Source organism: Scophthalmus maximus, chromosome 21, assembly GCF_022379125.1.
Source record: "Scophthalmus maximus strain ysfricsl-2021 chromosome 21, ASM2237912v1, whole genome shotgun sequence".
Taxonomy (NCBI): domain Eukaryota; kingdom Metazoa; phylum Chordata; class Actinopteri; order Pleuronectiformes; family Scophthalmidae; genus Scophthalmus; species Scophthalmus maximus.
The window spans coordinates 3209064-3232908 of NC_061535.1; the positions used below are offsets into that span (position 1 = coordinate 3209064).

Sequence of the window (23845 nt, forward strand, 5' to 3'; positions counted from 1 at the left end):
TGGAGGAGTGTTGGTTTTGGCTGACACGCTGAAAGGCAAACGCGTGAAAAAATATGCACTTACATGTCCACAATCAGTGCAAATGAATACTGTTATCACCACTGTTTGATGTTAAGTGCAGAGAAAGAGGCTCATGTTGGCCTGACCCTCATGGGGCGAACACAACACTTCCTGGCATCACTCAAACCACAAGTAATAGAAGTTAATTCCACAGAGCAGAGTCATGGGCAATAAAATCGGAGGGCCTGGAGATTTACCTGCACTGGAACAGCTTGTATAAAAAACATAATTAAGTTGATCCACCGCAGACATCACCAAGGCTTCTCTGCTCACTTTAATGCAGTTTTTTAATCCTATTGTCCACAGCTGTTACATGGGAAAACCTTTTTTTCTTTTTATTTTTAAATTCACAGTAGGATGATAGTATTTTAGTCCATATCAACACTGCACTCTGGTGGCAGCAGAGAAACAGCGCCGAGGCGGGGAAACTTGATCCATCAGAAAACCACCAGAAGAGCACATTGCAGTTCTACATTTACCCACCAGAGTCTACCCCATGTCAAGATTTGCTCGAGCCAAAGAGCCGCGTCCTCATCTCACCTCACTAAACTGACACTAACCTGTAATTGAGACATAAAACAGCCCCATAAAATAAAGACTCCGTCTGGTGCTGATAAATTTGTGCAGTAGTCATCAGTTAAATCCCCTCTCTCTTCTGGTGAATGGGCCCCACTGTACTCTGCAGACTATATGCTCTCCAGAACATGCTGAATGCCTTGGAATAAAAAAGGGCCATGTTAACAGAGTGTACGACTGCACATGTGGAATGAACTGAATCCCTACCTGCTGAGATGTTAATCCTTAAATTATAATTGTGGACCGTTAATGGCTCCTTTTTAAAAATCCCCTCAAGAGGACTTTCGAGTTGGTGAAATGAAAGTAGATTTTTTTTTTCTTTTCAGTGTTGATCGTGCTGATATTTACCCAGGTGCCAAAAATGACTGACTGTGTATCATTACATTAGTGAGCACTTAACCAGCATTTCAGCAGGTTGCTCCCACATTGCAGACTTACAGCAGGGAGCGAGAGAGAGGAGATTGCACAACTACTCACAATCTACTTAATCAAATATTACAGCTTGGATCTTTGTTTGTCTTTATTTTTATTTTTTTTTACGCCTGTGTTTGCCCATTATTCACATGAGAAACTGTACCCAAATTCAAAGCCCCACACTGACTGCAGCACAAGAGATGGATTCACCCGAAAGGCAACGGGATTCATATGAGCTGTGGCACATGAACATCTGCTTGTGCAATTAAGAGGAAGTTCTTAAATCAAATGTAAAAAAAACCCAACAATTCCAGGGTGGAGAGGCACTTTGCTGCAGGCAGGACACATTTGTAACAAGATAGCTGCTGCAAGAAATGTCCTTGGGTAACATATTTTAGTTTGTCTTCTTCAGTTTGTTGAAAAAAACACCAAACTGCATCAGTCTGGTCACAAGTATCCACGTGCTCTTATTGACTTATTGCCTTTCAAACATCAGGAACAACATATTTTCAGGCCCATGAGACATATTAGAGGGGTCAATGTTTCAAATGCGACCATCTCACATGACCTATCCGCTTTTGTTCCCCGTTGCCTTGAGAATTACACAGATCACCACGTAACTGTAAACTCTCTGGCGTTTTTCTTTCTGCCACTCTTGTTGCATGCGCTTCACTTTCTCCCAGAATAAGTGTTTTTCATACTCCATTGAGGAAACTGAAAATAAGGATGAGTCTGACGAGAGAGGTGGTCATTGTGAGAGAAGGACTTCAGGCCTCGTGCAGTGCAGATCCATCTGTGACTCATTCTGTCTGTTAAGTTCACTTAATGTTTGTTTTCTTTGCACACTTTTAGATAATGTTATGTTGCCGGTACATTGGTTCCCTCCTTTCTTTGGGCATATATGTACGGTGGCCCCAAGGGTCAAGACACGACATTTCACAAATCACATGTCGACAAATGTCGCTGTAATCTAAAATTCTGTTGCGTTTTGACCCTAGGGGCCACCGTATGCATGTGTCACTTGCATGAATAAAGATAAAAGCCACACAAACAAGAAGCAAAAACATACAGAGGAAAGATTATGATGAATTAAAAAAGCTAATTGGACAATATGTTGTAAAAAATGTTATGTATGCATACAAAATGTCATATAAACACATGCACACATTTACATAATATGCTGTATACTGCAAACTGATCTCGCAAGTGCATCATTAGACATCTGTTCCCTCTCTGAGATAATGACAAATGTAACCTGCAGAAATTTGAATTTTTTTTGGGGGGGTATTTTCACTCTCTGCAGCGCTCTGTCTTTCGTGTCACCAAAAATGGATAAGTTGCAGAACTGCAAAGTAAATTCCCCATTATCTCACAGATATTAGGGATACGCTCATTCGCCACTTAATGATGGTAGCTGAGGTTTTATGACCGGTATCGTTGACTCCATTAAGCAGCCGCTGCGCTTCATAACAAGGAGAGAGAAAGCGATTAAGCCAATCAAAGTTAAACAACGTCGTTCTTTTTGCATGGGGAACTTTTGCAGTGGCACTCATTCTTCTGCAGCTCGGTCGCAGCAGTAAAAGGTGGGCATCACGAGAGGGAGGTTTCGGGCTGGGGGATGCTTTATTCTTGGCCATTATCTCACTCCATCAATGTCAGTGGTGTGAAATTTAATTAGAAATTTGTGAAATTGGAGAAAAACTGAAGTCTGTGCAGCCTTAAACCAAAATCTTGTGATGTTTAATAGATAGAGATAAATAGAGATTTTTATTGTTACCGTAGTACAATTGAATTTTGTGTGGAGCAACCTGTGGATGCCTAACTAGGTATGGTACCAAGTTATTTTAGCTATTAAGACTAGTAAACATATGGAATTAACAGTAAAAAAAAACAACAACAGTGAAGATAGGATAAAACTATATATTTTCATATACATTTGGACAGGGAATCAAAAAATAATTATGTAAATAATTATGTCATGTTCTACTATCTCAGGTTTATGAACTGGTATGTATGAGAATTCTATCAGACTGGAGATAACTAAAATAACCCGAGAAGTACAATAGTTGTTCCTTCAATTTAAGAGGGAGCCGGTGTCACTAACAATTAGCCAATTGTTCAGTTTGGCCAGTGTACCTGAAGCATTCCTGTATTTTGTTTTCAATTGGCAATTCTACGTCATATGTCGTAGATGTGGTTGTAAAAAAACCCATCTGGTTAAACATGAGTTGGTGTGTTTTCTGAAAAACAAAAAACAAACCTGTTGCAGCCCTTTTATTTTGACAGCCGCAACCGGAAAACGCGGCGCGCATCGCTGCTGCCTTGACCGTGCGCCCTCCACTTGAAAGGCAGCAGGGAGGCAGGGTTAGGATGAAGACTCCAGGAATCACGTGGACCCAGTGTGTTTCACTGGAGTCCACTTGTCCCGCACCTCGGCTCTGTGGGGACACGTCTCACGGTGCTGCTGTCCAACTACCAATTCATTTCATAGTTCATCTCTAAACCCACACGTTTGCCGTCTCCAGCCTTGTCGCCCAGCATTTTGTCTTCGTATTACTCTTTTTTTTTGTTGTTGTTGTCGTGGACGTGCTGCAAACTGCACACACTTGCACAACTGAGACCTGCTGAGTGATGTGAAACACACCTCGATCCGCCGAAGGGAAAGGGAAATAAGTTCGGCAACCCACTTTACGCACGATGACCGAGGAGAGCAGGAGCGAGCACAGAGCCGAGAGCGGCAAGGACCTGGAGAAGCAGCTCCGCCTGCGCGTGTGCGTCCTGAGCGAACTCGTGAAGACCGAGCGGGATTACGTCGGGACGCTCGACTTTCTGTCGGTGAGTGTTTGAGAGTTTGAAAGAAAGAAAGAAAAAAAAAAAATGGAGACATACATGTGGCGATCACGCTCAGGGAACAAGAAAAGTGCAAAGCGCACAAACCAACACATCCAGCCTGCTCAGTATGCACGGTGCACCAGGCTCCATGAGCACCCCCACATGTTGACAACCCGTGTGAACCTGTTCACTTTTACTCAGGATGGCAATCTACTTTTTAAAAGTTTTTTTTTTTAGACTGTCACCTGCTGAATCCCATCACTTTCATGGAGATGTTAACTTTTTCACGTAGCGAGTGTGAAATTGGGAAGAAATGGAGTCACCAAAAGGGGGGCTCGGCACATCTTTGGTTCCTGCACAGCAAGTGTGATCTTTAATCCGCTTCTCACGGGCTGTTGAAGGCTCCTGCAACAGCTGATCACACATACACTGAACCCCTGGGGGGGGGGGGGGGGGGGGGGGGGGGGGCTCTAGATCTTTTATGTCTAAAAGAGAATCAGTCACACAAGTAACTGGCAGATAAACCACGAACCCCCACAGGGTTGAGTATTTTCTGTCACAGTGATTATTTCCTCTTTGAAAATGACCAGATCCTCACAATTCCACTTGGGAAGGGTGTTATTGTGATGGACGTCTTCAAGTTTAATGTGCATCATCCAAATTTTGCTGTGTGATTGTCTAATTCTTAAAAAAACGATTTGCGAAGCAGGCGGAAACAGGCGGAAATATAGAAAAGAAAAGTAAACAAATTCACTTGAGAAACTTGTGAAGTGGCAGTAACTTGTGTTGGCAGCATTACATTTATCATGACTCCACGCACCACACGGCGCAGAAAAAAATACACTGTAGGAGGAAGAAGTTTTGGCTGCTGCCATTGCAAGATCCTGATCAAATTCAGGGTTCAGGGTGAGAGAGGTCCGCCAAGGAGCGGCTCAGCTGGGCCTCGGATGAAGACCACTGGAGCTGGAGACAGTTTAATGGGATCACATCAAAATTATAACTCAAATCTGAAGACGTGATGGAAGGGCAGCACTGGGAACGTTCCCGGTTGAAACCTGAAGTCTATGAGAGGTTGTCGCCAGTGTTTTTAATCGCCTTATTTGGGTGTGGGGTCTCTGGCTGTTGAGGACGTCCTAGCAGTCAGCACACTAATCTGTGGCCTGGATCCGGGCCTGCTGGCTTTCATCATATTTTCTCGGCGCAATGGGAACTTAAGCGTGGAAGTCGGGTCAAAGGGGACGCTGTGTTGTGTGTCATTAAAAAACACTGTTTCCCAGACCACATGTATGAATGCGTACCCCCCCCCCCCCCCCAACCTACTACCCAGATGTTACGAATGGAGGGCAGAGGGACCAGGGAAGGGAGGGCGCTCTATCACGACCTTTCTCAGAAGTGGCTTAATTGGAGAGATGGTGTAGGCGATTACACCGAGGGACTGTGTCCTCTGTCGCGATGGTAGGGGGTTTCGGGGAATGCAGCCGCCCCTCCTTCATCTCCCCTGTAGTGCTGGAAGTGGGATTCGTTTTCAGAAGTTGCTGACCCTTACAAGGCGACTCTGTTCTCAGCGGGAATGTCGGGATGGGAGCCCGAGATTGAGATCTGACAGTGAGATGATAGTCAGGCTATTGTGGGCTCAGCTGACGTTATAGCTGCGGAGGTGGATGATTGGAAAAAAACCCCCAAAAAACCTGGAAAGTAAAGAGAAAAAGACAAAGAGCCACTATTATCCACTGTCTTATCATCTGGGAGGTCCCGGGGAACATCGTGGAAGATACTCAGGGTGATCAAAGACAGCTCTACTGGGGAGAGGGGTCATATATAAGACTTTCATCGGCACGCTTGCATGCCCCCTCTTCCTCCACTACTGAGCTCCAACCAGCTCTGTGTCTAGAGGTCACCCCCACCTCTCCCCTCTGTGAGGGTCCCTGGTGGGATAATCTAGGGTACTCCCAGCACCAGCAGGAATAGTTGTAAACGGGATATTGCCAGAGGGGTGAAAGGGAAAAGGGTAGAGAGGATCAACGCAGTGGATATTGCCAGGAGGGTGAAGGGTAGTGGGGGGTGGGTTCTTCCCAAGTGGCTGGGCTTGGTGCCTTCTTGTAAACCATATTTCCTGGAGGAGGAATTCCTCCGAGGCTAGGAAATGCAGGGGAACAATGAGGCTACGGTCAGCAGCCGAAGTTGAACCTCGGAGCAGAGATTGTTGGCGCTGATCCGTGGGACCCAAACATAATTCACCTCACACATACTTTACTGTTAAGGTAGTGGAAAAACAACACAGAGGACAAGGATGATTAGAGCAATTTGTCCCGGGACAAGTCTGAGCCTATTGTGTGGCTTTACCCAACCTCTAGGGAAATTTTGTGCAGATTTGCATCTTGAAAGGTGGACTTGCTCAGGAGTCTAAATTTGACTCTCTCTGGATTTCAGCGTCACCTTTCTGCACACCACGCCGAACCTCCACAGTAGTCTTGACAGAGATTGGTCGGGCACTCGGCACTGGGGAATGTCTGAAATATCTCCGGCCTATCTTACATAATGAACGATTGCATCGGGAGAGAGTAGGCGGCGGTGGACACTGGTGTTTATCTTGGACAGCTACGAGCCAATAAAATGACAGTCCCTCTTAGGAGAGCCTCATTGAGAGGAACAACTCAAGACATTATGTAAACATCGACTCTAATGAGCTCTTTCTGCACTTTTTTTCTTTCAGTCACTCTGTCATATGAAATTCTGTGCTGAGTCTCTGCCATTGTTCGCCGTTGATACAGAAACATTTGCTTGCACAATAAGCACTTAGGAGAGAGAATGCAAGAAAATGGGACAATGGAGCAAACCTTTCATGTCCCGGCTCTGGAGGGAGATCTGAGCCACGAGTTAATCTAATATATTCCAAAGAGCTTTGCTGTGCTTTAATAGTCCCTCAGCTGCTGCCTTCCTCTCCCCAACAAAAGCCTGTTGGTCTGTGAAGCAACCACTGACTGTAATGTTTAAAACATTATTAATCCCTTTGCATAAATTGAAATGGAGAAAAGTAGTGGGTTGACACATTGTAATATCCCGGATCTTTTCATTATCTCCAGAAACCTATTGAGGGGTGACATCTTTGAAATTCTGTATATTGCATCTGTATAGAGCTGCAACAGTAATTCGATTAGTAATCGATTACTAAATTAATCGCCAACTATTTTGATAATCGATTAATTGGTTCAAGTAGTGTTTTATGGAAAACAAAGTCCAATTTCAGCTTCTCTGATTTCAGCTTCTTATATGTGAATATTTTCTGGATTCTTTGCTCCTCATATGACAGTGAACTGAATATCTTTGGTGTGTGGACAAAACAAAGCATCATCATGGGGTCTGTGAAACACGATTGACATTTTATGACATTTTCTCTTCCAAACAACTAATCGATCAATCGAGAAATGAATCGACAGATTAATAGATTATGAGAATAATCGTTAGTTGCAGCCCTACATGTGTAGTTTCAGCTTTAAGCTGCATGTGATTATCCTTGTTATGTTGCCTGGGCTTTATGTGGGAAGACTTGTTGGTCAACAGACATGTAGGTGGTCACTTTAAGTCAGTAGCCTCTTTTCAGGGAAAATGGCTCCAGGAAGCGGGGCATCGAGCCTAATGAAGAAAGCAGCTGCGGAGAGGGAGCACTCACTAGTTCTCAGAAACCCAGGTGTCCAAGTGAACCCCGAATTAAGTGTTTGTATAAATAGGTTCCACATCTCTCTCCCTCTCTCCTTCTCCAAGGATTTGGATTTGTTCTTGGCTGGGACGGTCATGTTGGCCGCAGACTGCTGGCCCAAGAAGTTTCTGTTTTCCTTGTAACATATGACCAGTCAGCAGTCCTGCGTGAGTTCAGGTCAAGGGGGGCGGGGGGGGGGCAGCGAGAGGGCTCATTCCCTTCGGATAGACAGCACAGCTGATGACCCCAAAGGTCACAGCCGTGCCAACATCCAGGTCCCCTCCATGTGTTCTAATGGAAACAACAACATAAGATGCTAATGGCAATCAGTGCATCCTGATTTTATGAAAACACACAAACTAACATGTGTGAACGGCCCCCAACCCCCGACTTCACTGGAGTACTATAATACATGTGAGTTTAACTGATTTAGAAACACTTACAGATTACTATTTGCACAGAGTAAAAAGTCAATTTGTCAGTGCACTAGCACCGGCATCCCAGAACAAAACAAATTCGTCCTTGGCCTCTGCCTTTTTCTTTTGATCTACAGAGCCAGGGCTCGAAAAAAGACGAAAACCCCGATTCTTTTTCAGCGCACACAGATCCGACAGCTAGCGGACCGTGAGGAAATATATTTGCAGATTTTTTTTACAAAAAGTGTATTGCTTTAGATTCGCTTACTGCCCCTTTAAATCTGCTGGGTTGTGGTTTGGTCCAGCAGGTCCCGGCCATGTCGGATATGGTACTCGATTGGCACCGTATTTCGGTACCCAACCCTACTCCTGGGGTGAGCTATTCTCAGCTCAGGATTGAATATTTGATGAGATATGATTTTAAAAAGCCTAAATTGCAGAGCCAAGTTCTTGTTAACTTTTCAGAGGACAAATAGAAAGCATCCTAACACACAAGCCCATTCCCCCTGCTGCTGTCTGGCAAGCAATACAGACGTATCGGCTGCCGTGCCACTGGAGTAGTTTCTTTCCTCAGGATGCGAAATTACTGAGTTCATCCTCCACACTACACCACGAAAATATGTATTTTTATGACATTTTTTTTTTTTACAATAACTTATTTTGTAGCATAAGGGGAACACATCACTAATTTCCTACAATCCTGTGTTGCATAATGACGATTACACAGAATCTTAAATCCTTAAAATTGATTTCAGAAAGCTATGTACTCTTGCTCTCTTTATCTTTTTAATGTCTTCTTTTATGCCTTTATTAGGAGTTGATGAACGATGCATTGCACTGTTATTTCCCCCCACACCCGCCTCTCATCCCGCGTGCCCTTACAAATACCTGAAACATCTTTTGCTGCCTCTCTACCTTGCTTGTTGTTCACCACTGTGTCCCAGGGAGAGTGGTGTCTGCACATGTTCCTTCCATTATTGTGGATGTTGTGTTGAAAAGTGTATTTCTCCCCACTCTCTTTCTACATTAAAGTTTATTATGATCCCATCAGGCTCGAGCTTTTCCCCCTCCGTGGAGCAGAGTCTTTGTCAGAAACTTCTCAGAGAGGACCAGGTTAAATTCAGATCTGCCCTAAATCTGTCTTATTCCAAGTACATAAATGTGTGTGTGTGTGTGTGTTTGTCAAGCAGAAGAAAGAAACAGAAATGTTTTTCTTCTTGACTCTTTTTAATTTGATTCGGTCAGTCAGTCCTCTCTCGGAGCCCAGGCAGTTTTCTCTCTCTTGTGTGAGGCCCACTGAACTGACGAAGTGGCTCACTTGCATTTCAATTTCACAGCACCGCCACAACACAAAGGGGATGGCATTTTATGCCATGTTTACAAGGATGTAGCTGTCACTTCTGCATCGCCTGTGATTTGTCATATGCATTCCCGATGAGCGCAAATGCCTCCTCTCTCTGATTGGCCAAGCTGTGGGGATGTTATTTTTTATTTTGCATGTGCAGTGCGAGTAGAAGCTTGTGTGTCGTTTGTGTGCACAAACCTTTTTAGCACCTTGTCTTTGAGCTACATTTGTCTTTTAGCCAGGCCGAAGATAAATGATGGTGAGGATTAGCTCGTCGACAGGCCTTTCCTGAAGAGATTTTTGCTTCAACCTTGAGTCCCATATCAATTAGAACACTGAGTGGGATAATCCTTCATCTTCCCATTGAGCAATGCTGTTCGGGGAGCTGTTTAGGATTTGCACGACTTTCAATAAATGCATCCATTCATCTTTAGAAAAATACATTCAGCAATTTCCTACGAGGGAAAATATTCAGCAACACGCATGCCCACATTCTGGCAACTTGTCAAATGACGAGGAATATTGAATTTTGCATGTTTGGTGAGAGATGTGATAGTGAAAAGTTGCTGAAGGTTTATCTAAAAAGTAGCACCTTATATGTTTTACCTTTTGTGTTGGGCTGGGTTTGAAAAACCTCAATCTTATAGGGTGCAAGCCAATAGACTTTTAAAGATGGACAACATGAGAGCTCCCCAAAAGGGAAGCCAAATCATCTTGGTTGCCCCCTGGCGGCCGGCTGCAGTATAGGTCATTAATACTGCCTCCTCCATGTTAGTGGATGGCATATGGACCAAACTGTGTTTTTAGATTACCGGCAAGTGTGTGTATCAGCACAACCTTGAGACCACGGCTCCTTTTTCCACAATGTGGGATACTTTAGCTTAATTATTGTACAACGGGAGGAAGTGGAAACGCGTTGTCCATCTTTAGGAACTCAGTCTGGCAAGTTTGAACAATTGATGTTGGTGAGCTCAGCTTAGCAAAAAGACTGAAAACAGGAGGAAAACGGCTTCTCTGGTTCTGTCAAATCTGTCTACCGGCATCCAAAGTGTAAAAAAAAGAGTCAAAATTGAGGTTTTAATGCGGAATCGTGTGCCAGATGCTGGGCTGAGATCTGTGACAGGACTATGCAACCAGCAGAAACTCCAGGAAGAAGCCACCCCCACATAAAGACAGACCCTCTGTACACTTTGGTTCCTAGGGAGCTTTAGAGGTTTGTGGCGAAGCCAGGCTGACCAGCTGATGGCTGCATAGCTTTGTTCATAGTTCCTGTACAGATACAGATAGTAGTGATAATAATCTCATGGAATATCCCTATAGCACAGGTTAAGTCAGGAACGGTGATGACTATAGAACCCAAGAAATCCCCCCATCAAACTCTCGCTGTGCGAGTCTGTTGTTAGTCCGGTGCATCAAGAAGTCAAGTATGAATTAGAGGAATGACTCCATTGATAACTGTTCTGATACCGTCCTGTGCACATTCTCCCTGTCAGTGTGCCGTTCCCTCTCGCAGGGTCTTACTCTGCAGAGGCTTCTTTTGTCTCGGAGGCCATTTTTCAAGCAGGATTTCCTTCCTTCCTGGCCCTCCCCATCTGTACATTGTGCTGCACGTTTCCTGCTCAACACACGCACGCACGCACGCACGCACACACACACACACACACACACACACACACACACACACACAGGCCAAGGGAAAGCAGAGTTTTACCACAGATGCCCACTTGGCAGCATGAAGCTTCATTGCATTTGCGATGCTGTGACCCCCTGCATTGATTCCATGGCGTGGGGATTCAGCTCAGGCGGCAGAGGTGGTGCTGCCCCGCTGCCCGGAGGAGAAGGCCGCCTTTGATTTGGCCGGTGCCAGCTGCCTGGTCACATGGTGCTTACGTGCGTCAAGTAGTCAAAAGTGGTGGGACTGTGACAGAAACCTCTCAGGACGTATGCAGTGTGAAGGGGTCATCATCACAAGGGGGGCCTGTGTTTTTAGCTGGCATGCTCTGTTGCAGGAAACACACGCACACACACACACACACACACATGCACACACACGCACGCACGTACACGCACGTGTGTTCAAATCAGTGCTTGCAGAGTCAGTTAAGCGCTCTCAAACCTGCGTTTGCCATCATTTTGGAAGACACTATTGATAAAATGACATTTTTTATTTTGTCCACATGCCAATTAAATATTGGTATGTTGCCTAATTGTCCCACAAACTGTGGAGTGCACTCTCTACACTTTTGACACTGAGTGTCCGCTGAAAATATATGTCTAGACAAGTTTGCATGTTTCCTCTGTGGCTCTCCAACTCAGTCTTTCCGTGTCATTCATGTCTTTGTGTCCGTCCCGCATATCTGGGCTCACGATCCGTAAACATCCAGAGCGGCCCGGCCAGACGCGCTGGGAAATTCCACGTCGCTCGCTCAATTATTTAATTAAGCCCTTGAATAGCATTTGCAGAAAGAAGCTCTGAGATAGACAAGTGTCTCTGTGTCTCTGGGCATGCTTGGTCTGCAGACGTCCTTTGAACCACTTTCTTTTGCTTTCTTTTTTCTTTCTTTCTTTTCACTCCACTAAAACGGTGACACTATAAGCCAAATCTTGGACTGGCTTTTACAGTAAGAAGAAGAAACTCCACCATACTATGCTCCTTTTACTCCATGTCTTCCCTTTCACATAATACACTGCGAACTGTCAATGTAAAAATATTTAGAGTCCACACATTTCCACATTTATGGGACTTGAAATTGTTTGTTCCGGTCAGATTATCTTGTATTGAGGTTGTAACAATCTTACCTAGTCGCTGATATGAACTGACTGAATGGAAATGTATTATTTCACGTCTTTAGATGCTCTTCAATGGAAGTTACAAATGAACGTCCACTGACACACCGACGAAAAGAAGGCACGACGAGCACATCCCTGGCAGGAGGGTTTTTTTTTGTGGCCATGCTCTCGGCAGTCGTGCTCGGGGATAGAGAGTATAGGGGAGAAACCGGCAGGGTAGGTAGTTGTTCCATACTCCATTCTCCACCGTGTCCTGTGTTGTCATGTGTGAGAGAGCCTGACGCTGCAGGTTTCCTTTCTTCTTGCCGCTTCTGCTGAAACAGACAGCGGGGGGGAGGGGGGAGGGGGTGGGCTCGCAGACACTTTGGTGGGAGTCTGAAAGCGGCAACCAAATTCACCCTCTGGGTGTGTGTGTGACGGTCACGCTTTGGAGTGCACTACAGATTGGGCGACTGATGATTGTGCTTAATTACCTCGGAGATCAATACGGGGTGCTGGCGTGCGGCTCTGAGGAGGATTCGCCGGCTAATCGGTGGCCGGCGGTTCGCTTGACTGCACGGAAATAGGCGACGCACGGCGAGCTCGGTCTCCGAAGACTAGCGCTCATCTACTGGCGGCTCGTCTCACTGTTAAACAGCCAATTCCCCACAAGTCAAAGGATCTTCCTCACATGCTGAAGACGTCGGGCCGTTTGCCATGCCACGGGAAATTGAACGGACCCCGCAAGTCTGTCCGACATTCAGTTTAACGGCCGTGGCCACAAGCGTAATTCAACACTCACAGAGCTCCCCAGGCGCAGACACTGGACACAGACATATTCAATAGATAAATTGCTTCATTCCAGCCTCTTTTGAATCTCCGCGGGTGCCAGGGTCAGTGAAAGGACAAGAATAACATCAAAGAGAAGAGTGTTTCTTCTTTACCCTTCATGAAAAGGGTGAATTTGTGGTCATTTTACATGCTTGACCCCCCCGTATTTTTGGCATTTCCTAAAACAATACAATTTCAAACTGTATTCCTAGAGCTATCTCTTGTCGTCTTGAAAGAGGCCTCTTCATCTACAGTGTCTTATTTCATGCGGGCTGCCTGGATTTCAAAACGACGGCCGACAAAGCGCTCCTCACACAAATGCACTGTTGTTCATTAGAAGATCCTGCGAGATGAATGTGCACTATGTTCTCCGTTGCTGATTAAAACCGGAGACCCCGCACCGAGCTGGGCAGATGAGCCTCAAATCGCCTCTCCCGAGATGGACGCATTAACATTCCCCGCTGTATTTAAAGTGTCTGCTTCCACTACACGTCCCCGGTGGGGAAAAAATAGACCCGTTTGAAGAAAAAAAAACCAGCCAGAGGGCTAATAAGATAAGAGGCCCAGGACGACTTCTTGCAGGTGTTATCAGGACCTGTTGAAGACGGGAGGAGAGTGGCCTAGAAGGGAGAGGAGCTACAAAGAGTCCCTTTTCTCTGTGCGGATGCTCCCCACTGTGCGCTCGGGCCTCTGAGGCCGACTCTTGTTTGTATCTGGTCAGTGCGTCTTGGGGGGAAAGTTCAGTGTTTCATCGACGAGGAATTCAGTGTGTGCGTGTGTGCGCATGCCGTACAGTAGCTGTGTGTATGGGACTTTCAACCCCGCAACGTTGAATTCCAGTTTCGAAGCAGTTCCGTTGTGCAGGAAGTATGGTAAAGGCCCCGTTTCCTCCCTACAGGGTTGCCATGTGAAGGTCAAACAAGATAGGTCATCTCTTCTTTTTTTCCCCCCTCTCCTTTCCCTCTGTACTTCTTCTGCATTTCTTGTCTGTTTATTCTGTCCGCCTTCTATCTCTTCTAGCTCTCTCGTTTTCTCACTAATTCGCACACAGACAATCTGGAGACTCTTGCCCGAGGGGTGCCGAGCTGCCGGCGCACCTGTCACCTGCCGTCCCGTAACTGTTACCCGTCCGTTTCAACTCCGCCCTCCCAGGAGGACAGACGCTCCCTCAAAAAGACATTGTTACACTGACGAACATACCTTCACCCGTCTAGTGATCCACTGCGTTGGGCATCGTCACGTCGGGAGCTGCTGTTTGTTTGTGTCTCCATCTCTGCCGTGGCATGGCCTTTTTTTGTTTCCTATTTTCGCGATTCTTTCACGGAGGCTATGGATTAAAATCCAGTGGGATACTTGTACATATGTACTGTGATAGCCCCGCACATTTACATCTTTTTGTGCAACGGTGTAATATAAAGTGGAAAACAAATAGTGTACATACCGTTTATGTTTGGTGTCCGTCTCTCCAATCACGACAGCAGATCGGATCGGTGAATCGGCGGTGGACAAAAGAGGCAGGTTGTCCAATAGAGTTAGAGACAGGCCTTTATACTGGGGGACTAGTGCCAACGCTCTGCCACTGGGAACTTTTTCACTTGTGAGCAATAGATGCCGCATCACAGCAAAAGCAGTTGAACTTTTGGGAACAGACTATGATATATTTTTACCACTTGTAGTCCCAGGGAGAAGCAGGGTGTTCCACAGAGGGATTAATCTATCTGCTGGGACCTAAAAGGTCTGTTTTCATGTAACACATTAAGTGGACCCTGCGGTCCTGCCCACTCCTCCTTGAATGCTGAAACAGATGTTTGAGCGTTGTACATGATTCACACTACTTTCTGGTGCATGGGAGCTGCTGGATAACTTTTTAATTTGTAACGATAGCAATTTTTCTGCATGCTTTTTTTGCTCCTTTGGATCCGTTTAGTGCTCTTTTTCCCATTTTTTTATTCCCATCAGAGTCTGACGACGACGACGTGCATTTCCTCCCCCTCATTTTCACCTTCCTCATCCACATGTCCGCTCTCTTCACATCCACTGTATAGCCTCTCCTTTGTCACAACGACCACTTCGCCTCGGCTTGGCACATGTACTATACACACACACTTTATTATGAAGCACAAGAATGTCCATCATTGTCTGTCTGCTATGTCACTGGTACCTGCTCGAGGAAGTTAGTTGTTTCTGTTTTTTTTTTTGCCAAACTCCTCTGGTGTGATTCATCCGTTTCATTGACGCAGAGATAAACATATACGGGGGGAGAGAAGCCTCGCCTTCCTTTCATTATATCTTTGCAATCTGGCAGAGAGATCCAGGGGGGGGGGGGGGGCAACGCTGCATAACGACCATTCACAGAGTTTCCTGCCCCAGGTTTGGCAAAGCACACACAGTGTTGACATGGGAACGGCTCTCCAGCCAGTCTGAATGCCCCCCATGCCTCTCCTTTTACTAAATGAGACGAGGATGTGGGGTGTATTTTCAATCTTTTCTATCCCGATCAAAAAAAACAACTTTTCTGCAAATGTCCGTTATTGACTGAGCTGTCACTTGTCCAAGCGACTGCTCGGTCACGGTAAGCCGGTGATGGAGGGCTGCGTGATTCGACCTGCTGCGTGATTCGACCTGCAGGTCTGCCCACCGAACCTAATTTCAGTCTCTTGATTTTCATTTTTGGTTTGACAGTAAACATCTTCAGCTTGTGAACCCATGTCGATTCACGGCAGGTAGGGGCAAACGAAGCGACACATGTAGTCCCCACGCTGAGCCATCAGAGTGACAGCCTAGGAGATTGAACCAGGACTTTGTGCGAGTGTTTTTTTCACCGTCGAACGTTGTTCATTCATTATTAGAGATAGCAGTCGATGGGAAAACCACCCCTGCTAAATTTCCTTGCGGAAAAAACCCCCACGTCAGTGGCTACTCGCGCGCTTTAAAAGTGTGACATTCGTGTGACATGTTTTTATGAGTCTACCGCAACAATCAAAAGCACTTCATTCATAAAACCACAGACAAAAACATTAATTTTGTTTGGTATTTACTGCTCAGTCCGCCGCCCGTCTGTGTTCACATAAAATGTGACCGGGCTCACCAACAGCTCCCGTTGAGCTTTAAAAATTCATTAAAGTCTGCTTGTGTTTCAACAGCGGCGGCCTGGTGCCCATTTCCATGCCCAGGGAACAAAATGTGTTCCTCTGGAATTCAGTTGGCGAAGACAGCAGCCATGGTGAAAGATGGTGGAATTCTTTTTCTCCTAAACTAAACAAGATGTGGTCAAAACTATTATGTGTCTGGACTGTTTATGGTCAGTGTGTGAAATTACAGCCAGGGCGAAGTTGGAAAAACTGATATGAAAATGCAATGAGAGATGTTCAATTGTTCCCTTCCCGATACAGATTCCGAAACGTGGAATTTGCTTATCGGCAACAACTTGAATGACATATTTCAACAGCTGTTTTCTACTAACCCTGTATGGAAGCGATGATCGCTATAATTTTTTGTTTTGCCTGGCTCAGGTTAAACTCTTTGAAAAACAGAAACACAAAGAGAATGAATCACACACAACTTCTTTTGATATTAAGTTTGACGTCATGAACTGAAAAAGAACAAGACATAAAAACAACAATTACTTCCTATAAATGGCTGTTAAAGTGCAGCCACAGCTTGTAAAATAAAAGACCTTTAACGTTTCCAACAGAACAGCAACAGTATGAAAATAACTTCAAAACTGAATAAATCTAGGAATAAATGACAAATCCTTTGGGGAAAAAAACTCGAGGTGAAGCAAAGGTTCAGAAAAATAAAATACCTTCAGTCTGTATCTTTCACAGTAACAGCATGAATATGGTACACGTCGTCGCTGTTTTATTTTTGGGCCTCTCCATCGTGGAATATTGACAAATGGTTGACATTTTCGCCGGGTCTGGCTAACGCCACGCCATGGGGAAATCACTTCTTCGCCGCATTGCTGTTTTAGAATGGTGAAGAAGAAAATTGCAATTTTATGTGAGTGAAACTAATACACTTAAGAGATGTGGTATCGGATCGGTACATAGATTTGTGTGCTCGCTGATGCCCGATCGCGCATTTTCTGCAGTGTCTTTGAATACTATAGTTTGCATATTTTCAACGTCATTGTGTCGTATTTGAATTCTGCCAAGTGTGAACAGCTTGCTCTCATTTACATGTTTTTCTGTTTCTGTTCTCAGACAACAAAGAAAGTATGAAATAGTGATTCGGCATTAACACTATATACTAACCAGCCATTTCCAAGCCGCTTCTCTGCACTGCAAGAATCCTAATTTTATATCTGTGATGCCAAATCTACGTATGCATACATTAAAGACAATGGCTGTGCTGTTAGTTTAGCTCATTTACATGCATGGAAAGTGAGAAGCGACAGAATATGTGTGCCTCTTTTGTCCGCATGGAATTCTGGAAAATGTGCAGAAAAGAATCCGGTCCGGACGTTTTTCACCCTTTCGCACGCAGACGCACGCACGCACGCACGCACGCAGACGCACGCACGCAGGCACACGCACGCAGACGCACGCACGCAGACGCACGCAGGCGCACGCACGCAGACGCACGCACGCAGGCGCACGCAGACGCGCGCACGCAGACGCTCGCACGCAGACGCACGCAGGCGCACGCACGCAGACGCACGCACGCAGGCACATGCACGCAGATGCACGCACGCAGACGCACGCACGCAGGCACACGCACGCAGACGCACACGACCGGAGATTGTCCGCACATCGGCTCAAATCGGACATTTCGGGGACTTTGTGGTGAGGAGGCCGGCAGACTGTGGCCTGTGGCCGAGCCCCCCAGCATACTGTTACTGTGTCCATGAATCCAAGTCAGTCAGTCGGTCAACGTCCCATTCAGCCTCTGTGGAGCGGGATTAGTCTCTTAACAACATCAACCAGGCAGTGTCCTTGGCACCGTTTGCGGAAGAGTCATGGCGTTTCCACAAAACGAGTCTGAACCGTGCACAATTCTTGGAATAACATGAGCACTGTCTCTTTGCAGACTTTTCGTGAACGGTTTTCAAAAAAACAAACTAACAACCCCCTTATCTTGATAAGACAAGCTTATATATCTCCATCCAATCAGACTCCCTGCACTCCATCACAATGTGTGGATTTTCTTTTGCTCTTTTTAATTCTGATAAGCATCTGCAGTGAGGCTCCTTATATATTGCGGCAGAGCCCCCATAGCTGTAGATACATAATTAGTGCTTTCGCAGATGTAGTGATAATTTCCTGCGGGATAGACCCTTCATTATTAAAAAGCAAAAGTGATGGACTCCCTAATGAGCCCCGTGTTTGATGTCACACATCAATGATAGGAAGCGGAGTTTTTTGATGCAAATTGGCGCTACTTCTGCTCCGCTAAGGTCCTGTACACTAAGAGCCCTGTCAGACCTGGCGAGGGCCCGTGGAAGTCTGCTCCGTGTTTGTACATATTAGAATTGCTAATCAGATGCTAATGCCTGTGAGTGGCAGAGTTGCGAGGCGAGGCAGCTACAGAATGGTAATCAGCGCGGAGTTGGCCTACAACAAAGAGGCAGATTATTTAAGGCCCCCCCCCACCCTTTTTTTTTTCTTCCCTCCAACCGCAAACTCAGATTCGAGCATTCCCTTGCACATTTCCTTTTGAAGTGTAGCTTGACGTCAATGCGATTTGATTAAGATGATTTCCGTAATTCCCTTCACGTCATCTTGTTTTGCTCACGAAAAGTTAAGGGAACATTGGCGCCGTAATTGGCTGGAAATTGAGAAGTTACCGCTGATTCTCGGCCCGCGACCTCGCCATCTGTTCACACTTAATCAAATTGAACACTCGAAGTCACGACCACTCACTTAGTGCTGTGCGTGTGTGTCAAGGGATAATTCTTTGGCTTGTCTGCTCATTAAAGTAAGCTGTTTACTTGCTTTGTGGTTGCATTGTCCCGGCGCGTTCGGGTCAGGCTACCTGCTGTACGGGCTGCGCTGGGCGGCAGATGGCATGATGGCCCCTCAGCGGGGCAGTAAGGGGGATGCCCATGGTTAGGGTCAACTGCAAAGACGGATGCAACTTCTCGCGGCACTAACTGCGATCATGTGCTCCGGGAGCTGCTGTTGGTTGTTTGGTGTCATGCCGCACCGTGAAATGACTCTTTGTGCTGCCGAAGTGTCTTTCTGTGTCAGGATCAGTCTCTTTTACCTATTATGTTGTCTATCATGTTGCAGGGGTTTTTGCGAAAGGATTCGTGTGATCAGAGACAGGCCACTGACTCTTTCACAGGCAAATTGAGTCGCTGCACTGTCTGTCCTCGAGATTGTGCCATGATGAACACGGCTGGAATCAAAACCAACATTTTATATACCTCACTTTTCTTTCATTTGGGTAATTTACCTTCACTTTCATGAAGTGTTTCAACATTTTAGGATAATAAAATCCGAATGCACAGTTTATTCTACTTGGAGACCCAATCTGTGTCTTTGTCTTACTTGAGTTACTGCCTTTTGTGCCATTTGCAGATTAAATAAGTTAGCGGTGTGACATGAGAAATTAAAACAAATGCGTTATGCAAGTGACTTATTGCATGTTATGCCAAGGACATTTTTTTTTCCTGCAGTTTAAATTTGCACTCATTCACATTTGACAGCAATATACGAACACCGGTGGCCTTCATTGTTTTTTAACGCCTAATTTGATGAATTTACAATTCAGAGCTTTGGAATTCATTTATCCATGTACTTTATATTTTGTGAAAGTTTTGATTTTAAGCCTTGCTTTGGATTTCATCATGTGTTGTTACCCGACGTGCATCACAGACATCCACCAATCCAACAAGTTGGATGCAGCCACTTTGGTTTCCCCGGAGCTTTTCTATTGAAGACAGCATCCTGTCTGCCAAATTGTATTCCAAGCGTTGCACACACATAATAAACATAAAGATTCTTGTCTGATACCTGTCGATGGATGTCTACTTTAAAAGCTCTCCCCTCAGGCAGACTTCAGAAAATAACTAATCCCTCCTTAGTCACATTTTACGAATACATTCGAAGCACATCTTCTTAATTTGCCATTCTCAGAAAGTGCCCTGAAGCATTAAATGGGTTGTCGAGGGCTTGTGCAGCGAATCAGCCTGGGAATGGGCATCGTCGGAGACTGAAGAAAGTAAGAGTACATCCCATCCATCTCAATTTGCACACTGCTGGCCTCTCCAACTCGTCTCTAGCCACTTAACATCGCCTTTGAAATACCATGCGCTGCAATTATTCAGTTTTTTTCCCCCCCCATCCGGTGAAAAGATCGTGTTTCACGGGTATCAGGTGTCCATTGTGATAGTTACCAATTTGCTCTGGCAGCAGCTGCATTCAAAGCCTCAAAGCCAAGTCCTCTAGTTCGGCCTGCCGAAGGTACGAGCGGTCGGTCGCCAAAACGTAATTTGATCCTGGGGCCAGTTCAAAAGTCTTAACTGTTGCTTTCCTCCTCTGCTCTCCTCCAGGTGTTTCTACATCGTCTCAACCAGTTCGCCGCCACCAAGATCGACAAGAACATCACAGAGGAAACGGTTAAGGTGAGGGTCAATCGGCGAGGCATGGGACTGCATATTCAAGATTTGGGGAAAAAAAACTGCAAGGGCTGGTGCCTTTTGTGCCGCGACACTGCGCTCAAACCTTATTTTCATATAGTAACCTGATCCATGAAAGGGCCGGAAATTACACTGGAAGCTAAATTAAGCGGGTCCCATGCGAGAACCCATCGGGTTACTCTAAAATAGTTGAGTTCTGAATGGAGAAAGAGGCAGTGGGCTGTCCAGGAAGCAGCTGTAAATATAAAAAGGATTCTGGCCGGAGGATAATAAAGGATGCTCTCTCACAGTGGGAGTGAATATTTGAGTCGGTTTGCTTACTCGCTTGGAGGTAAACACACATTCAGGGGATATTTACTGCACGTCCCCGTGTTTTGGAGGACGTCTACTCAGGCGAAGTCTTGTTTGGGAACATGCTGTATGGAGGAGCTCTTCAGATAACAGGGGTCATTGGTGCTGTCGCCGAGCAGCTAAATAACATCCAGTCCTCCGGAGTGGAAATGCATTGATCCGGTTTAACCAGACTTTTTACTGTTCTCAGTATCACTAAAGATCATTTTGGCCTTGTAAAAGCCATAAAAGACTTCTGGTTTTTCCTGCTTTGATCTTTATTTCACTAGCCCTCTTCTTCCGTGCAGCCTCAGCATATTATTCTTTCGCTTTAATGCCCACCACAAAAGTGGCAAGAGAGGGGACAGAAGTCCGCGCCACATGAAGGCAAAGTTGCCATCGAAGGGATCTTAAAAGAAAGGGTTCCCTTTGTTTTAGCATCTCTGTTAAAATCTCCAGTAATCCACAGTATCAAAGACATTGCAGGCCTAAGATGGCCATTACAAAGAAACCTCATTTTTTATTCCGTGGCCTTTGAAATTCCCTCGCCCCACCGCCACTGACCACAACAAAGCAGCAAAAGCCAGATAATTGATTCGGGCAATCTACACTGGAGGAAAGAAAAGTGTTGACAAATATAAAACCCCAGTGTACTGTATATACTCAGTTCGGCCTAATCGCTTCTTTTTCTCTCTCCTAGGTTCTCTTCTCCAACATCGAGGAGATTCTGGCCGTTCACAAAGACTTCCTGTCCATGGTGGAAGAGCTGCTGCAGCCCGACCCTCATGCCCACCATGAAATTGGACGCTGCTTCTTGCACTTTGTGAGGAAACGCATGCTTTCCGTACCAGCGCCTTTTTTCAGTAACGCTTCCACTCCTGGAATGTCATCTCCCCACACCTCTGATTCTCATGTCGCCGCCTCGTCCAAGCTCTTACAGCTCACTTGCATCCGTGCCCGCTCTGTTTGCGACACGCCTTTCGTTCACTGGAGCCTGTGAGCTAAAGACTTTCTGTACTCCTTCAGTGTCGGAGCTCAAATGCAGTTCTGAGTACTCCTGAAAAAATGATGAGATACACCACGTGTTATCAATTTATCTCTCTGGAATACCCACGATGAGACAGCGCACATGTGTGATATGCTTGATAGCGCTCTGATACACTGTTCTCTCCTGCTATATATCACATTTCTTTGATCCGGAGCCTGCAGGCGCACTGGCATACAGTAGGTTTCAAAGTCTAATAAATCTTTTCCGTTGGGCTTTTGGGCGCCTCCTCCACCAGTAGTGGCAGGCTGCTGGCTGACACAGGTGAATGAGAGCAGACGTAACAGCACAGATAGTATTAGCAAGGTTTTCTGATGAGATGACCTCATTGAGAAAATGGGACATAATTCAGAGCATAACTAGAAACCCATGACTCAATGACCATCACTCATGTCATGTGTGATCATGTGAATCCGTTCAGATAAGAATTGGAGGCTGTTCTGCAGCTTTTTCCATCTCTGGGGCGATTTGTCGACGATCCTGAAAGTCCCAAGAAATCATTACACGATCCAGCTTTACTACAAAAAACACAAATAGGAGCAAACTAAGCCAACTGGACAGTGGTCCACTCTGAGTCAAGAATCCGCTCCTCCCTGTTGGACCGCAGTGAAATCACCCAGCGCCAAAAAAAAAGTTCTTTTCGGGGGGGGGTTCATAAACTGATTTCCTAGAAAACATGATTCAAAAAGAAAAGTACACTGTGCAGTTATAGTAATGTGTTTTTCTCAGCGCTCCTGCCTGCTTGTTGTCATGGAAGTTGTATCTCTCCATGTCCTTGTCAAAGCAGAGCGCCATTGTCCGAAGGACCGTGTGGCTGTGTTTCCTGCTCTGCAGCGAGTGATTTAGAAGCTGTGTGGTCTGGTGCTGCAGCTGCTGCTGCCTCTAAAAGACAAAGCAAGATGAATGTCGTTGGAACTGCATCAGCAGAAGGTTCATATGGCTGCAAGGCAGATGTCAGGATATAATCACATCCCCCCCATACGACTTATACATTATGTATTCAAAGATGGAGAGAAGTGTGTGGAGAAGAATACATACTGACTATGAATCCTGTAATTCTTCTGTATTGCCCTGTCCAACTCAATTCATTTAATGATGCTCACCCCCTCGCTTTTTCCCTGATTGACGCCGTCACACTCTTCCTCTTGCCTTCTATCTGTAAAAATAGTAATAATAGAATGATCATTTTCTACCTATTCATTTGACTTCGTGTCCATCCCTTTCACCTCATTTCTTTCTGTGTCTTGCAGAAGAGCAGTTTCCAGATTTACGATGAATACTGCGGGAATCACGAGAAGGCCCAGAGGCTGCTGCTGGAGCTCAATAAGATCCGAAGTGTCCGCACATGTTTACTGGTGAGCGGGGACTGTGAATGCGAACGCACTGTAAAAGTTGTAACTTACGTTCAGTTGTTCATGTGCTGTAAAGAAGGGATGAAGAAAGATGTAGTCAAGTCAGAGTTTTCAAGTCTGACGTTTCTTTTTCAGTTGTGCACTGCCATGGGCTTACTTGTTTCAAGAATTTTAACCATAACACTCTTGGATTATGACAGTTTAACATACCCAGTAGTTGTATTAGGATGTTTCTAATTTTGTGTTCATAAATGTCTCCATGCATCGTCGTGTTATTAAACCTCCATATGAAAAGAGTCCAAATGGGGTCGTGAGTGATCGAAAACTTGGTCTTGGGAATTCCTCTCGTATGAAAACACATCACGGCGCTCTCCCAGACATGCAAACACACAGTGACCCACGCATGGCAGCTGGACAGTGTAAAAACTGTGGACTTAATGTTCCCGCGTTTCTGACAGCCTGATGTGTGGGGGCGGACTCCCTCCTCCTGTCCCGACACTCTGAGAGACTTTCACTGCCACAGGGGAGCATCATGTTGCTAGAACATAAGATGAACACATCGCCTCTGCTGGCTCGCTAAACTCTGTCTCTGT

General features: G+C 45.6%; 1 protein-coding gene across 1 annotated transcript in view; it reads left to right on the forward strand.

Annotated features, from left to right (window-relative positions):
* Positions 1-3410: 3410 nt before the first annotated feature.
* Positions 3411-23845, forward strand: part of prex2 (phosphatidylinositol-3,4,5-trisphosphate-dependent Rac exchange factor 2) — an 89993-nt gene continuing 69558 nt past the window's right edge. The window contains exons 1-4 of the mRNA XM_035619353.2: positions 3411-3885; positions 20439-20510; positions 21556-21678; positions 23151-23255. Coding sequence (XP_035475246.2) covers positions 3748-3885; positions 20439-20510; positions 21556-21678; positions 23151-23255 — 438 coding nt within the window. The 5' untranslated portion in view covers positions 3411-3747. The remainder of the gene's footprint in view (positions 3886-20438; positions 20511-21555; positions 21679-23150; positions 23256-23845) is intronic.